General features: G+C 43.4%; 1 protein-coding gene across 1 annotated transcript; it reads left to right on the top strand.

The window, feature by feature from the left end:
* Positions 1–3,203: 3,203 nt before the first annotated feature.
* On the top strand, positions 3,204–16,280 carry ZNF2 (zinc finger protein 2). The gene is made up of 5 exons (XM_084900693.1): positions 3,204–3,258; positions 9,256–9,325; positions 10,490–10,616; positions 12,833–12,946; positions 14,173–16,280. The coding sequence occupies exons 2-5, from the start codon at positions 9,272–9,274 to the stop codon at positions 15,258–15,260; spliced, it is 1,383 nt and encodes a 460-aa protein (XP_084756819.1). The 5' UTR covers positions 3,204–3,258; positions 9,256–9,271; the 3' UTR covers positions 15,261–16,280.
* Positions 16,281–17,089: the final 809 nt, after the last annotated feature.

Raw genomic sequence — 17,089 nt, 5'->3', positions numbered from 1 at the left:
TACGTTGACTGCGGGCACATCCCCGGTAGGGGGTGTGCAAGAGGCAGCTGGTCGATGTTTCTCTCTCATCGACGTTTCTAGCTCTCTATCTCTCTCCCTTCCTCTCTGTAAAAAATCAATAAAATATATATATTTTTTAAAAATCAATAAAAGATGGTCCCCCAATACGTCCTTCTCTTTATGTACTTGCATACCTTTGCCTAGTTCATGTCACCTCCTTTGAATCCAGGCTGACCTGCTACTGCTTTGATCAACTGATAGTGGTACAGGGCTTCCTTAGGAGGTAGAAGAGTAACCTTGAAGGTAGATCAATATTGTCAAGGGATGGACGTGGGCACCAATTCAGTCCTAACAGGAATCCTCACTTTTGGGGTGTGGTGAAGAAGGGAATTTTACTTAGCAAAAAAAAAACACAAAACTAACTCAAACGTGATGCAGCTAGTTGTGAGCCAGCCCTGGAGCCAGGCCCCTCACCAGCTAGACAGCTTTGCTCTGTTCCTCAATGGCCTGCTCTGCTCTAGGGAGACATCTCCATGTTTCAGCTCAGCCAGGGAGACACAAATCATCCTTTGGTGGAAAGGACGAGGGCCTGCCTAGAGCCTGAGAGAAGCTAGTTTATAGAGACAGAAGGTCCCACCCCTGGTCCCTCATTGGTCTGTTCCCATGTAAATCCAAATCCTCTGTTTGATTGACCCAAAAGACACTGACATGATTGATCAGAATAGATGTTGGTTGGAGCTGTGCAGCTCCAATTGGATAGGGAAAAACTCAGTCCTACTTGTTGAAATAAGATTCAAGGAACTCCTTTATAAGAGATGGCAGAAACAGTGCAGGGGCCAATTCAGGAAGAGGCAGGCTTCTTTCTGAAGTGCAGTTTGCATGCAGTTTGTGTATAAGTGGCTGCTAAGCTCCACTGTAATAGTAACCCCTAAGTTTACCTGCTCTCAAGTTCATATCATGTTGCCTCTGCAATTTAGGTTGAGAACAGGAGTTATCACAGATCAGACTAAAAAGAGTTAGCTTGTACTAGGACAATCCCTCAAACATTTGAAGTCCAGATGAGGAGGCTGAGCCCAAAATTCAGGGAACCAGTTTAAAGTGGATCCATGCAGACAGGCAAGATCTAGGGGTCCAAGAATTTGGGCAAGGCAGAGGGGAGCAGCAGGTGGGACGCACAGGAGCCACCTGGACAGCTGAGATCAGGATGCCAGTCTAGGCGGCTAAAAATCATGTGTTTCTTCCCAGATAGCCAAGGTTCACAGGAGCAGAAACAGCAAATATTTTACATTAGCTTAATGTGCTCTATCTCACTTTTCCCCAATGGCCTGTCACCCCCACCCGTCACTTTATATACCTGGATGCCTGCAACAGCTTTGTTGCTAGTCTCAGCCTAAAATTGGTCCCTTCCTCTAGTGTATATCTGCTGTTTTAACCATTCTTGTGCACCTACTGGTGCCGCTGAAAGTCTTCATACTGCCTACAGGACAAAATTTTGCCCCTCAGTTTGGCGTTTAATGCCCTCTTTAGTCTACCCTAACCTCCTGCTGTTCCTGACAAGAACCCTACTTCAAACAAAGGAGCTTGCTTACCCTACCTCAGATGTGTCTCCATACTTCCCAGCCTTTAGAGCACATGTGTCAAACACAAGGCCCGAGGGCCAAATCCAGCCCCCCAGGCCTTGCAATGTGGTCCGCACCGCGCTGTCATCACTGCACTCCGCTGTCAGTTTATGACATTGTCAGTTTATGACTGTCCAGTAAACCATTCAGCCTGCAATTTAGGCTGGATTTTAGATGTTGGCCCCTTCTCTAATTGAGTTCGACACCCCTACTTTAGAGTCTAAAGGTTACATAATGTATAATCCTGTTTATATGACATTGGAAAAAGCAAAACTAAAGTTACAGAACAAAACAGTGGTCACAAGGGATTGTGACAATGTCTTGCCTATGGTAGTTTGTTTAAAAGGGGAATCCTGTTCCTGAATAGGATTTTATCATATTCTTTGTGTGATCATCAGTCTTCCCTGAAACTCTAGCTCAGTGGCTCTTAGCTTTAGCTGCTGCTCATTTAAATCATCTGGAGATCTTTTGAAACTCTCACTCCTCAGACAATATATATCTCTGCAGGTGATTCTGTTACCAGGACACCCCCGGTTGGGCCCGGGGTGCCTGTCCCTATGTCCAATAAAGGCAGGGTTGAATCATATTAGGTATTTATTGAGAAGGCTAGCCAACCAAGAAGACAGGTGTTTACAAGCCTCAAATGCTGTCTTCCAACAAGGTGCGGAATTATAAAGGGGAAGGGGTTAGGGTGAGGCAACCCTGGAGGTCCGCAGATGTCAGCTGTTTGTCTTTAGTCACCAGGCGATGAGATGATGTTTTGACTCCTGGTTGGTCGTTCTGCTGGCTGGATTCACACCTGAGTCACTTCCTCAATGGCTTCGCACAGACCTTGAGAAGGAAACTTAAGAAAAACCTAACCCCCTATTCACATATGTATATGTCTCCTAAGATTTAAAATAATATTACTCTTCACATTACTCCAGGTGCTCTATCAGAATATACCCTCTCCCTCTCTCTCCTCCCCCCACCCCCCATCAATTCCGATGCATCAAAGGTTGAGAATCCCTGCGACGTCTCCACCAGGGCCCTTCTCAGCGGTACCAGGGAAGACAGGCTGGTGTGCCCAGCGGGGCAGCTCCCCGGTTAAATACACTCACGCCCTCGGCTCTTCTTTTCTTCCGCGCAAGAATGTGCACATCCCCTGCCTCAGGCCCAGCCCCGTCCTCGGAACCAGATTCTATGTCTCTGTGGCTCACATCTCAGAACCAAATTCCCGACTGTGGACAAGCTGTAGCAGAAACAAGCCCCTTCCGAGCGCCAAAAGACTCATGTCCGGGGCGGTGAGAGCCAGAGGATCGGAAAGACACCTTTCCCGCCGGAGGACTGGGGGACTGTGACACACGCGTGGTCGGCAGTGCCAGGGTGACCACAAGCCAGACATCCACAACCGTAGCTTCTCTTGGCGGCTACAGCGCAGTCATGCTTCAGGGTCGCCTTTGATTCCTTTCAGAGGCGCAGACCTGCGCATGTTTTACGTCATCCTTAAGCGCGCCGGCCGCTGAGGCTTCTGGGGAATGCAGTCTTTGCGAAGGCCGAGCTTTGTGCGCGCAGGCGTTCCAGCCCTTTGCGCAGACTCATTGCTTTCCGGACCTGAAGAAGCGCCGTCTTCCTGGGTCCTGAGCGCTGAGTCCCAGAGGTGAGGGCTGTAGAGACGTGACTTTGATGCGAAGTGAGCGCCCGGCCGTGAGATCCTGGGGGAGGAGGCGTGGGAGTAGAATTGGGTGACACGGCGGAGCATGCGTGAGTGTGTGTGTGTGTGTGTGTGTGTGTGTATGTTCGTGTTCTTTCAGATAAACCTGATACACTATGCAGTATATGTCTGTTACCTGCCAACTTTCAGGTTGGAAGTTGGGAGTCTTCTGTCAACGAAAACTTCAGGAGACCTTTTTGAGAGACTAAAGACAGTTTTTTTCAGCAATGGTTTGCAGAACAGGGAGACGGCCTCCAGGATGAACTGCAGGAGAGGCAGAGTTTTTAAAGGCAAAACACACACACACACGAAACTGACCGGTAAAGGGATTGGTTGCAACGGGGAGCAAAGCCATAAATATACACTATACATAGAGCAACCGGTCTTTCTAGTTTCCGTTAATCCATGGTCAGTAGGTAAAGGTAGGAGATATGGCCAACGCTTGTAGTCATGAGACATGGGCAGCAGGGGTGACACAAGACTATGACCATTGCCTCAGTTTCCCTTGGAGCTCATATAACAAACTTTTCAAACAGGTAATGATTCAACAGACAATACAGGGAGTGCAGTTTGTCAGGTAGACAGAATCAGGTTCAGACTGCAAAGCTACTTAGTCACTCAAGCAGAGCCAGAGACCAAATTGCAAAAAATTACAGATACTTGACCACAAAGTCATAATATTAAAATATTCAACTCATCTCGCCTCTTCTTCCCATTATGGGTGCTTACTAAAGGTAGGTGGAACTGACACATGTGTAGGGTGCCGCCCATTTCAGTCCTTCTTTCCCAGAAACCTCAGATTGATGGTTTAGCCCCTATCTTGACCTCCACGAGTGATAAGGGTGAGGGGCAACTTCATGGAGGAGGACACATAGAGGATCAGGACAAGACATATAGGCAAGGTGATTGACAGGAATAAACTGTTTTGGGACAGTTGTTCTAGAGGTCACATCCAGAACTAGAGAGAGGAAAGGACTAGTGGCAGGGACTCAGTTAGGAACGGTTAGTGGTAGTCATCCTGAAACAAGCTGTTAGGACTCCAATTATGAAGAACACAAATGACATTGCAAAAGAAGAGTCAGAAGAACCAGGTAACTAGTTAGACTTAGGAAGAAAGAGATGACTAATTAGATTTAAGAAGAACAAGAGTGCGGTAAGAACTTGAATGTGGGGCACCTGGAAGGCTATTAAACAGCTGATTGAAATGTAAAACAGGGAGAGGAGTTGATGTAGGGAGTTGCAGAGGGGAAGATTGTTTTGAGGTCCTGGCAGAACACCTAAATCAAAATTGGCGGTCATTTGGAAATGCAGGGTTGAGTTTGGAAGAGGTGTTGGGACTACACTGGGAAAATGGAGTACCAGGTGTGAATGGGTTTTTTGAGGGTTAGCAAGAAGAGCATTGTACAAAGGCTGAGCCTTGCACAGTATCCCTGTTCCCAGGGCAAGATTGAGAAAAAGAGTTGCAGAAAGATGCAGTGTTAGTGGGAGGAAGAAAGCCAGGGTAGTGCAGTATCAGAGCAGCTACAGTAGCTTAGAGAAGTAGAAACTTGTCAAAACAATCAAAAGCTGCAGAGAAATAGATAAGGAGAGAAGGATTATTGGGATTAGAGCTCAGAAAGGCATTGTTAATTTTCAAGCATGCGGTCTCAGGTATGTGAAGGGTGGCACAAGCAGAATAAGGATTTAAGAAGAATAGGTGCCTAGCTGATGTGGCTAAGTAGTTACAGTGTCATCCCGTGCACCCAAGGGCCTCGGGTTCAATTCCCAGTCCCCAGTCAAGGGCACAAGCCTGGGTTGCAGGTTCAATCCCTGACCCCAGTTGGGCACGTGCGGGAGGCAATCAATAGATGTGCCTCTCCCTTTCTACCTCTATTCTTTCCCCTTCTCCCCCTCCCTTCCATTCTGTCTAAGAAAAATCTATGGGGGGGGAAATCCTCTGGTGAGGATTACCAAAAGAAAAGAAAAGAAAAAAGAAAAGAAGAAGGAGAATAGGTGGTGGTGATGTGTAATAGATAGGGATATATTACTCATCCAAGAAGTTTGGTCGTGAAAGGAAAACCTAAGTGAGAATTATTTTGCTAGAGGGAGGCCATGAGATTCAGTGAAGATAGTTTCAGATAGAGGAGGACTGTATCTGTTTGAACATACGGGAAGAAGGTACTGGAGAGATGCGAGATGTGGAGAGAGAAAAACTGCGTAATGCAGGGAGCTGATTCTGTGCAAGAACAATTGTGGAAAAGAACATAGACAGTTGTGAGATACTAAGGTAAAGTCCTAGAGACGCAGACATTTCTGTTTTGTTGACCTCACTCCCTTTCTGCCCAGTGCAGTGGTCAACATAGCCAAAGTCATTAGTCAACATAGCCAAAGATCAACAGTATGATTGAAATTTCTTTTGAGAGCCAAATTTTTTAAACTTCTTCTAATGCCACTTCTTTAAAATAGATTCGCCCAGGCCGTGGTATTTTGTGGAAGAGCCACACTCAAGGGGCCAAAGAGCTGCATGTGGCTCGCAAGCCACAGTTTGCCGATCACGGGCCTAGTGCATAATATTCATTGAATGGTAGGATGAATGGGTTTGTATCGTGCAGTAGAAAGGAAAAGAGCTTTCATTAATTGAACAAGCTGGATGATAAATGCTTTACATTAATTGTCTCACTATTTACAACTCCATGAAGTAAGCATTAAACAACTGGGTTCAGCTGTTAGCATAAGTAATCAATAATAATTCCAGGTCTGTGGTTGCTTTCTACCTCCTGGTTCTGCCTCCCTTGGCACTCACTCTTGTGAAGCTCAGTATAGTAAAAGACAGTGCTCTGCTAAAATTGAAGGTTTGGAGTAGCTAGGGAGCTAGGATAAGAACAGTAAAAGCTTTTAGGCAAGCGCTCATTTGAAGATATATTAATAGAATAAGAATAAGAATTTGAAAAGTGTTTTCTCCAGAAACACTGAGATCCAGGAATGGCATTGTACTAAATACTCCTTATGATGATAGTTTAATTCCATCCTCATAAATCAATAAGGTACGTACTGTGTTGCAGTTTAGGAAATTTAGGCTTTGTAAAAGGCTGAGGTAAAATTTGAGCCCAGGTCTTCTAGCAGTTTTTAATCTCTGTACTATAAAGACTTATTTTCATTAAAAGATAGCACAGTTCCTGGTCAGTAGCAAATGCTAAAAAAAAATAAAAATAAAAAATGCTAGTTATTAATATGGCTAGAGGCCTGGTGCCCAAAATTTGAGCATGGGGGTCCAATTAGTGCAGCCTGCACCCTCTTCAATTCGGGACCCTTTCAGGGTTGTCTGACTACCAGGTTAGGCCCAATCCCAAAATTAGGCCCAATCCCTGGCAGTTAGACATCTCTCTCACAATCCTGGACCACTGGCTTCTAAACACTCACCTGCCTGTTTGCACCTAACTGCCTCTGCATGCCAGCCTGATTGCCCTTAACTGCCCCCCCGCCCCTTGCCAGCCTGGTCGCCCCCAACTGTCCCCCTCTACCAGCCTGATCATACCTAACTGCCCCCCCTGCTGGCCTGGTCGCCCCTAACTCCCCCCTCCTGCCGGCCTGGTCACCCCCAACTGCCCCCCCCTCTGCCGACCTGGTTGCTCCCAACTGCCCACCCCCTCTGCTGGCCTGGACACCCCTAATTGCCCTCACCCCACTCCCACGCTGGCCTGGTTGCCCCACATAGCCTGCTGTTCAGTTATTTGGTTGTCCCTCACTAATCCCCCTGCCCTGGTTGTATGTAGGCAGCCATCTTGTGAGGGCCTGAGGGTTAATTTGCATGTTACCTCTTTATTATATAGGATATAAGATGTTTAATGGTGTTACATTGTATAGATAAGCTGGATCATAAATTAATCAAATTTTCTATTTAGAAATTTAGGATATTTCAAATTTTTTTCTGAATTATTTTAAGGATTAAATGCTTAGAAGTTTTCCACACATAGCACTCAATAAAGGTTAGTATAAACGATGGTTAAGACAAAGCTTTGCATATATTTTTACTTTTTTCCTTGGGATAAGCTGGGGAAGAATTGCTGATCAAAGAATATGTATATTTCCAGGCCCTTGATACAAATTGCAATGATCTTTCTAAAATCTAATGATGTCGCTTCCATGCTTAAATCCTCCAGTGATCCCCATGCCATAGAAAAGGGACCGTACAAAGCTCTCCTGGGTCCAGCTGGCTGCTGCCTGCTTCTCCATCCTCATCCTTTCCCACAGCTCTGCTTGCAGCTAGACATCTGCCATTCTAAAGTAGTTGCAGCTGTCAATCCTTTCCATGTAAAGACATGCCTGCTTGTTTTTGAAAACTAGGTGTTTTTCCTGCCTAGAATCTTCTCCCACAAATCACAGCTTATCTTAGGTCCCATTTCTGCCCAGAAACCTGTCCTGTTCCTCTCTCCCTCCATTTGGGTTAGGCAAACCTCATGTGCTCGCATAGTTTGCTGTGCGTATCTGTTTACAGCACTTAGCCATTCTGCAGTAAAATATTATTTTGGTTACTTGTTTGTCCTATGTGCTAGGCTATAAGCTTTTAGAGGACAAGGAAGGTGTCATATGGTGTTGAGGCTTGGTATCAATACTTAGGGCTGAATACATGTTTGGATGAATGGATGAATGAAAAATAAGGATCGGTTAACATACTTCCTTGACTGCAGGAGAGCAATCAGCAAGCCATACCTCTTCCTCCTCCTTGGCAGGACCACAGTCTCTCCCATCCCACTCTTAAATCCCAGCAATGTTTGATCTCTCTGTGTTAATTAGACTTTTGATTGTAAGAAATTGAGACGTACTTAACTAAAGAGAGTAGTGGTAAGGGTTCACACAAAGCCTAAGAGGGTTGTGGTCTTTTGGACATCCAAAAACAAATAAGGCTGGACATTATGCAAATTGGAGCCCAGGGGCTAGGAATTCTTGGGTCTTTGCTTCAGTGCTTTGTCACTAATGCAACCGAGCTGCTCTTCCCCCTGACTCTGTCTAGTCCTACCTCCAGCACACGCATGGATTCTGCTTCTTGGTAACTTGGGCTCCCCTAACCTCCCGGATGTTCATGGGTGCTGCTTCCTGATAACTTTGGCTCCCCTAATCCTCATAGCTACTTCTGTCCATCACATCCTTTCAGTTACACCTGTCATCTCTTAGTTTACATTCATGAGGAAGGATGTCATCTCTTCAAGTCAATCACATTTCAGTCTGCTAATCAGCCTGTGCATAGCCCACCTGTGGCCTGCTCAGCGTGGCTGCCCACATCTTTGAGCACAGGGTTATAAATAGGGTATTTTTCCCTTGAAGAGGCTTTGGGTATTTACTTGACATATACATGTAGTCATTTATAAAATTTCTTATGCTTTTTATCCAGTAACCATTCAGGAGATATATATATATATATATATATATATATATATATATATATATATTGATTGATTGATTTCAGAGAGGAAGGAAGAGGGCGAGAGAGATAGAAACATCAATGATGAAAGAATCATTGACCTGCTGCCTGGTGGCATGCCTTCTACTTGGAATCGCACCCACAATCCTGGCATGTGCCCGACCGGGAATCAAACCATGACCTCCTGATTCATAGGCGGACATGCAACCAGGCACCAGCCGGGCACCATTCCAGGCAGTATTGAATGTGAATTTATAAGTACAGTATGAACCTTAATCTGTTTTTGACACAGAGGAACTAAACTCTGTCTCTAGGATTATGGTCAAACAAGCACCATATTGTGCTTTAACTAGCTGTATCCATGCCCCTTTGCTCTGGTTCCGGGGCCTTGCTTTACTTTCCTTCCCTTTTTATAGGGTATTAAGTTGAGGATGAATATATAATGTACTGGTATATGGAGAGTTCCTGCTTCCTGGTTCAGAAATCTATAAAAAAGATGGTCTTTCTCATACTTTCTTTCTCAACCCACACTTTTCCTGCCTTAGGACTCTGCCTTTCCTAATGGAGAGCACCCAGGAGGGAGTGGCTGCTGTGGCTCCAGCTGCCAGATGCCAGGTGATGTAGAAATACTTTAACCCTTTTCTTTCTCTGTCCTGGAGCTTTTTTATCAGACCCACCAGGTGGATAAACGACCAGGTGGATAAACGATTCCATAAGGAGTGCTTCCTTCCCATTTGACTTGTGGTGTCCTTCAGTGGCCTTTTCTTGTCTTGAATGTGTGCTTGGTCCCATTAGCCTGTCATCAGACACACAGCCCCTGTGGCCTTCGCTCGAGTGATTTTGCCTAAAAAAATGAATGTGCGGGTCTGATTGGAAGGTTTGGGGAACAATGGGCCAGTTTAGTCCTGACTTCTCTTTGTATGGACTAAAAGCAGACCCCAAACAGTCCAGGGAGTGCTGAGGTAGGCTGGGGAGTGAGCGCGCCTCAGTGAGTCCTGAGTCCTGAGGACTGTGTGGTGGGAACAGTCATGTGCTTGCCGCCTTCTCATGCAAAGGCGTAGGGTCTTGAATGACATGCTCTGGCTCAAAACTTTTGCAGACACACTGAAGACTCATCTGGGGTTTTAGGATGAGGAGTAAAGATGAAATCTAACAGAATCACAGAACATTAGAGTAAAATGAGAGGGATCCTAAAGATGATCTAATCAACATCACTGTTTTAAGGATATGTAAAAAAAAGACCATGGGTAAAGTTTGAACAAAGTTGTAGATTGGATAATAGTAAAATGTCAATGCTATTTTGTTGATTTTTATATAATTATACTGTGATTATAAAAGCAAATACCCTTGTTTTTACAAAATATATATACTAAGATATTAATGAGTAAAGGGACAACATGTTTGCAAGTTACTCTTAAGTTCAGGAAGAATATAGGAATATATTCTCCAGAGAGACAGGAAGATAAAGCAAATATGGAAGATATTAACATTTGGGTAAAGCTGGGTGAAGGACCCATGGGAATTCTTTGTTTCTTTTTTGCAAGTTTCCTGTAAGTCTCACAAAGAGCCTTGATATTCAGAGCTCAGCTGTGACTATGGTGGTGTGGGATTATGACCAAGGGGAATGATGCTGCTTTCCCAAGTGTGCCAGATCTCTATTTTGTCAGAACCATTTTCTTCCCCACCCTTCATAACCTCCAGGCTGTCTTTATGACACTTTTATCTGGTCCATGTAAAATGAAGGGTTATGAGTAAGGGAGAATGTGATTGTGTTTCCAGGAGTCAGTGACATTCATGGATGTGGCCGTGATTTTCACAGATGAAGAATGGAGGCATCTGATCCCTGTTCAGAGGGACCTCTACAAAGAGGTGATGCTGGAAAACTATCAGAGCATCATCTCACTGGGTAAGGAGAGCTTCCCTTAAGTAGCTGGTCTCTGTACTGCGCTAAAATGGATTGAGAGGCTAATAAATTGATACCTTTTCTTCCACCTGAGTTCTGAACCACTGAGAGACAAGATAGAAGAGTATAAGGCTTAGGTGTACAGTGACAGTGGGCTTCCTAATCCTGAGACCCAGCTCCTTGAATCTTAAGCAGGGACCACCACAGGCTCCCTCGCTCAGCAGTCCTGGCCCTGCAGCACAGAGAGCCCTAAGGAGCAGACCAGACGTGTATCTGCTATAGGGAGCTGTCTCTCCAGAAGGGACAGACAAGAAGCCAAGTTATTTATGCCTGCTCTTCCCCCAGCTCATCAGTCAGGTAACTTACTCAGCTCCATCCAGAGTAAGGGTGAGGCGAGGAGCCAGCTTGTTGAAGGAAACTCCTTAAAGAAGCAGAGGAGAGATATGTTTCACTTTAAAAGAAGGTGCGGTGGGGGTGAGGGTGGGGGTGGGGGTGGGGGTGGGGGTGGGGGTGGGGTGAGGTGGGAATACAAGATTGTGCCTCACAGTAGGTCACTAGAAATGTGTTTGATTTTGAATATTTGTCTTAAGTGCATTTTCGATGCCCATAGATGGAACTCTGCAGTTAGAGACTTTCATGACAAAGGGAAAGTTAAGAATTACTGCTGATGTCAGGTATTCTTGAGAAGTAAAGTTGGACTCTTGCAGGTGATGAGAACATCTCAGGAGCTTCCAGAATAAGAGGCTGAGAGATGCACAGATTCAGAACCAGGCTTGCAGTCAACAGCAGGTGCTAATAAGAGGAGTCAGATTGCACGTTTCACTCAAAAAAGCACCCCCTGGATTAGTTTAAACAGGTTAAATATGGAGAACAGAATAGTGTTCATGGAGTATTAAAAGAGACTGCTAAGCCTTTATCAGAGGCTTTGATGGGATGAAATTGTCAGGAATATAGAATTCATCAGATCAGAAGCCACAGGGAGGTGATGGATGTGGCCTCTTTGTCAGCAGAGAATCAACATACAACTGGATACATGATCCATGGGTCTAGTAAGAAAATGCTTCTCTTTCCCAAGTTGGGGGTGCAATGCAAAGGAAGTTTAGACCTCAAGGCTATCTCTAGGAGTGAAATCTATATAACAAAAAATGGGTAAGTTCAGCCCTGCCTGGACTGAATTGTTACGGGTTCGATTCCCCATCAAGGGCCGGTGCCTTGTTCAGAACAGAAAAAACCAGTTACCTAGGTTTCAGGTTCCCCAGCTCCTGTGGGGCAAGTGTGGGAGGCAACTAATTGATGTGTCTTTCTCACAGTGATTTCTCTCTCCCTCTTCTCCCTCCTGTCCATCTCTCTCTTCCCCTCCTCCCTCCCTTCCATTTTCTCTAGAAATCAATGGAAAAATACCCATGGGTGAGGGTTAAATAAAAAAATGGATAGGTTCACTTCTAGAAATGGGTCCCAAGGAAAGAATAGGATTAGCAGTCCATGCTGTACATACATGTTCATTATATTGGGGCTTTTTTAAATAGGAAAACATTAAAAACAGACTGAAATATCTGTCAGCAGGAGATTAAATAATTATATTATTCCATACAATATAGTATCGGGTAGCCATTAAAATGGTGAGGTAGATTTGTGCTTAATTGAAATAATTTTTAAATTTGTTGTTATGTGAAAATACCAAGTTTACAAATCAACATTTTCATTATGCAGTTTTTAACATAGTATATCTGTACAGAAATGAATAGAAAATTTAAAACAAGAATACAAAGTGTATACCTATAATTTTCCTACAGTGAACATGACTGATATAATTAAATTAATTTATCACTAAAGGATAAACAAATAAAAATTCACTTTCATTAGATTTTTTTACTCAAGATTATGCTTTCATTCTTATCTTCCTTGAGTAAGGACTATTCCCACCCATCCTACCAGTGCTAAAGCCCATTGACTTCTGAGGAAAAAATAAACACATTCATTCAAGGGGATTTTATCGACTTCTTGACCAAGTGCAGCGATCCCTTTTAGAACCTAACTAGTAGTGTTGACCTCTCTCCAGATGTCCCTGCATTCTCTGTATTACTTTGTATTCTGCATTCTTGGCACACGTGGTCTGCCTTCTGTGTTTTCTCTCTGAAAGTCCTAGAGGCTGGGATGAAGTTTTGGAGTGGTTGTGTATATTTGTCCCATACCTGGCTTCTTTCTTTCTCCATGAGCAGGACTTCCAGTTCCTCAACCTGATGTGATTTTCCAGTTGAAGAGAGAGGATAAACCTTGGGTAATTGATCTTCATGGACCTCATGAAGGAAGATGGCCAGAGAACATTTCTCTAGGTAACTGCATATGAACAGGGTAGGGCAGAGTTTGTTTTGTTTTGTGGGTATTTGGGGGTTTGAGGGGGGGAGCATTGGCTACCACCATTTTCTCAAATTCAGATCTTCTGCTTTTGTGCTATTCTCTCTTTTTTAAAAAAAAATATATTTTTTTGCCAAAACCGGTTTGGCTCAGTGGATAGAGCGTCGGTCTGTGGACTGAAGGGTCCCAGGTTCGATTCCAGTCAAGGGCATGTACATTGGTTGCGGACACATCCCCAGTAGGGGGTGTGCAGGAGGCAGGTGGTCGATGTTTCTCTCTCATCAATGTTTCTGACTCTCTATCCCACTCTCTTCCTCTCTGTAAAAAAATCAATAAAATATATTTTATATATATATATATATATATATATATTGGTTTTCAGAGAGGAAGGGAGAGAGATAGAAACATCAATAATAAGAGAGAATCACTGATGGCCTGCCTCCTGCATGCTTCTTACTGAGGACTGAGTCCACAACCCATCAGTTATTCAGCATGTGTCTTGACTGGAATCAAACCATGATTCCTGGTTCATAGGTTGGTGCTCAACCACTGAGCCACTCTGGCCAGGTTAGTGCTATTCTCTATTGCCCACCAGGTTTTAATTTTTTGACATTTAAAGCTATTATTCATCTTTTTTTAAAAAAAATCCTCACCTGAGAATATGTTTACTGATTTTAAAGAGAGAGAAAGGGAGAGAGAAAGAGAAAGAAATACTATAGTGAGAAAGAGACATTGATCAGTTGTCTCCCATATGTGCCCTGACCGGGGATTGAATCTGCAATCTAGGTATGTGTCCTGACCAGAATTAAACTTGCAACCTTTTTGGTGCACAGGATAACACTCCAACCAACTGAGCCACCTGGTTGGGGCTGGAATTATTCATCTTTTTCTCACCAAATGTTACCCTGAGATCTGTCAAGTTGCCTACTCACAATTTGATATTCCTATTTCTCACCATCCTTCCCACTTTGCATACTCTCATAATTATCCTGGGCATTCTTTTCTAAGATGTCCAACATCAGTTCTATTCCTGCTTCCTTCTTTATTCCCAAATCTCAGTCTTTACCTAAATTGTGTAGCTCTTTGCAGAGCAAGCAATGCAATGACATATCACTTTTCAGATTTATCATAGTACCTCTTCTTTTTGCTGTAATATTTTCTATCCCAGGAAAGAAATTGCATCTCTGTTTTCTGTCCATTACAGACTGGGAGACTAAGCCCGAGATTCAAGGTGAGATTCAAAGTGATTCAGAAGAAAAGTCAGAAGAAATTTCAGTGGAAAAGCTTGAAAGAAAAAGTCCTCTGTGTACTAAATTGGAAGTTCATGCACTAGAAGGTAGGTTGGAAACAGAGAAGGAAAGTCCTACAGTAGAGACTTGTAAGAAACCCCTTTCCCATGAGGAAAGCTTGCAGCAAGGGTTAACCAGTCCCAAGAAAATTCTCACTAAAGACAGAGACCAGGAATGCAGTGATTGTGGGAAGACCTTTTTTGATCAATCATCCCTTATCCGCCACCAGAAGACTCACACGGGAGAGAAGCCCTATGATTGTCATGAGTGTGGGAAAGCTTTTTACAACCGTTCAGCTCTAACTGTACATCAGCGAGTTCACACTGGAGAGAAGCCCTTTAAATGCCGTGAGTGTGGGAAAGCTTTCAGTCGTAGGTGCAGTCTCAGCAGACATTTGATGTCTCACACTGGGGAAAGCCCCTACGAATGCAGTACATGTGGAAAAGCCTTTTTTGACCGTTCATCCCTAACTGTACATCAGCGAATTCACACTGGAGAGAAACCATTTAAATGCAGCGAGTGTGGGAAAGCCTTCTTTGACCGTTCATCCCTCACTCGACACCAGAGAATTCATACTGGAGAAACTCCTTATGAATGTCAGTGTGGGAAAGCCTTCAGCCAGAAAAGCATTCTTACTAGACACCAGCTCATCCATACTGGCCGGAAGCCTTATGAATGTACTGAGTGTGGGAAAGCCTTCTATGGTATCTCATCGCTGAACAGACATCAAAAAGCTCATGCTGGAGACCCTCACTACCAGTGCAGTGAGTGTGGGAAAGCATTCTTTGACCGCTCATCCCTTACACAGCATCAGAAGATTCACACTGGAGACAAACCCTATGAATGTAGTGAATGTGGGAAAGCCTTTAGCCAGAGAAGCAGGCTTACACGACATCAGAGGGTTCATACGGGAGAGAAACCCTTTGAATGCAGCGTATGTGGAAAAGTGTTTAGTTCTAAATCATCAGTTATTCAACATCAACGGCGCTATGCCAAACAGTGAATAGACTGAATTGAGTGAAAGTTTTAGTCAAAGGACCTCCACGAAAACTTAAAATAGGTCTTTCTCATCTTAAATTGATCAATTAATCATTCTACCTATTCTGGCTAACTGTTCTCCTTACCTGCCTCTGCTACCACAGTGTTTGAATAAAAACTATATACCATGTTATAAAACAGATGTGGGGTGCTGGAAATTAGGATGCAATTGTAAAGAGTCAACATTTTGCAGACATTTCTCAGACAGCAGGATAAATGTTAGGAGGTGATCCTCAGACACACCTCTTATCTGAGGTCCCTGGTGTCACTGCACTTTAAATAACTGAGGCTATAACAGAAAGGGAAAGACAAAATTGTATCAGAGCAGGACTGTGGTTTCTCAAATAGTTCTTTTTATAATTGTCGGTCCCTCTCTCTTGGAGCTTTTTTGCACACTGATCTTTTTGGGTGTCCCAACTTTTAGATCTCTTTCATACTGATACTACTAATAGCTAGCACTTATTGAGCACATATTATGGGGTAAACACTCAACTGCAAGGAGATTATTTGGTCCTCTCATATAATCCTATCTGGTGTGACTCTGTGGGTGAGCCTCGACTTATGAACCAGGAGGTTCTGGTAAAATTCCTGGTCAGGGTACATGCCTTGGTTGTGGGCTCAATCCCCGGTAAGGGGGCGTGCAGGAAACAGCCAAACAATGATTCTCATTTTTGATGTTTCCATCTCTCTGAAATCAATAAAAATATATATTATTAAAAACCCTATTAATAGGTAGTCTTACTACCTGAATTTTGCAGGTGAACAAACTGGAGTTTAGAAGGGTTAAATAAGTTGCCCAAGGTGACCGCTAGTGAGACCAGTTCTTGAATACAGGTCTACCTTCAAAATCTATTCCTCTCACCATTATGCTGTAAAGTTGGTTTTATAATTTATGTACATGTATTATCTACTTAACTAAATTGTAAGCACTTTGTAGCTCCCAGTGCCTTGCAAATAATAGGTGCCCAATAAATATTTACCTGAATGAATGACTTTTCTTCTTACACAGTTCCATTTAAAACACCTAATAGATTCACATCCTTTCTTTGAATTCTTTCAATCTAGCCTACACCTTTATTATCAAAGGGTCCCATTACTGCTGTAGTCACTTTCTGATTCCAGTTCTTCCCTCTTCACCATCGAAGAGAGTTATGCTATGATGTCATCACAAGTAAACCCCCCAATAAACAAACATTCATTTCTCACATAAAACCTGATATGGGTCTGTCTACTCCAAAGTCATCATGGAAGAGAAAACTGGAGGATTTTGTAGAATATTTTTAATGGCTATCACTTCTGTCCACATCTCATAAACAAAGAGGCTAGAAAAGTAAACTCAATATTTGGTTAATATCAATAGCTGTTGGTTATATTTTGAATATTACTGTTAGGCCATCTTTCCAAATGACTCTTCTGCCAATCTTTGTCTTATGCAGGATGTGAAATTGCTCCTCAATTTAAGTGTCCCTGAATATAAAATAAAGATTTGGGTTGATGTGATCCCACATTGCTGAACTTTTAAGTCCTGACTCCAAAATCTATTCCCTAGGTCCAGCCCAATATTTTAATTTTATCAAGTAAAATAACTTTGACTCTAGGCATTTGTTTAAGGTGAACCTCAGCTTACTAATGTCCCTGTTGAGTACCAAGTATTCCACCTTTCTTCGAGCAGATGAGTGGCAGGGAAGACTTTTCATGTGTGGACTTTGGAAGCAACATTCTGTTGAAGTAAATAATACCTGATATTATTTAATGTTACATAGAAAAAAGGGATTATTGATAACCTTTTGGCTG

Source organism: Pipistrellus hanaki (assembly GCF_964339955.1).
Source record: "Pipistrellus hanaki genome assembly, chromosome: 12".
NCBI classification, from domain to species: domain Eukaryota; kingdom Metazoa; phylum Chordata; class Mammalia; order Chiroptera; family Vespertilionidae; genus Pipistrellus; species Pipistrellus hanaki.
The sequence above is the reverse complement of the archived record's forward strand: the minus strand, read 5'-3'. Positions and strand labels throughout refer to the sequence as shown.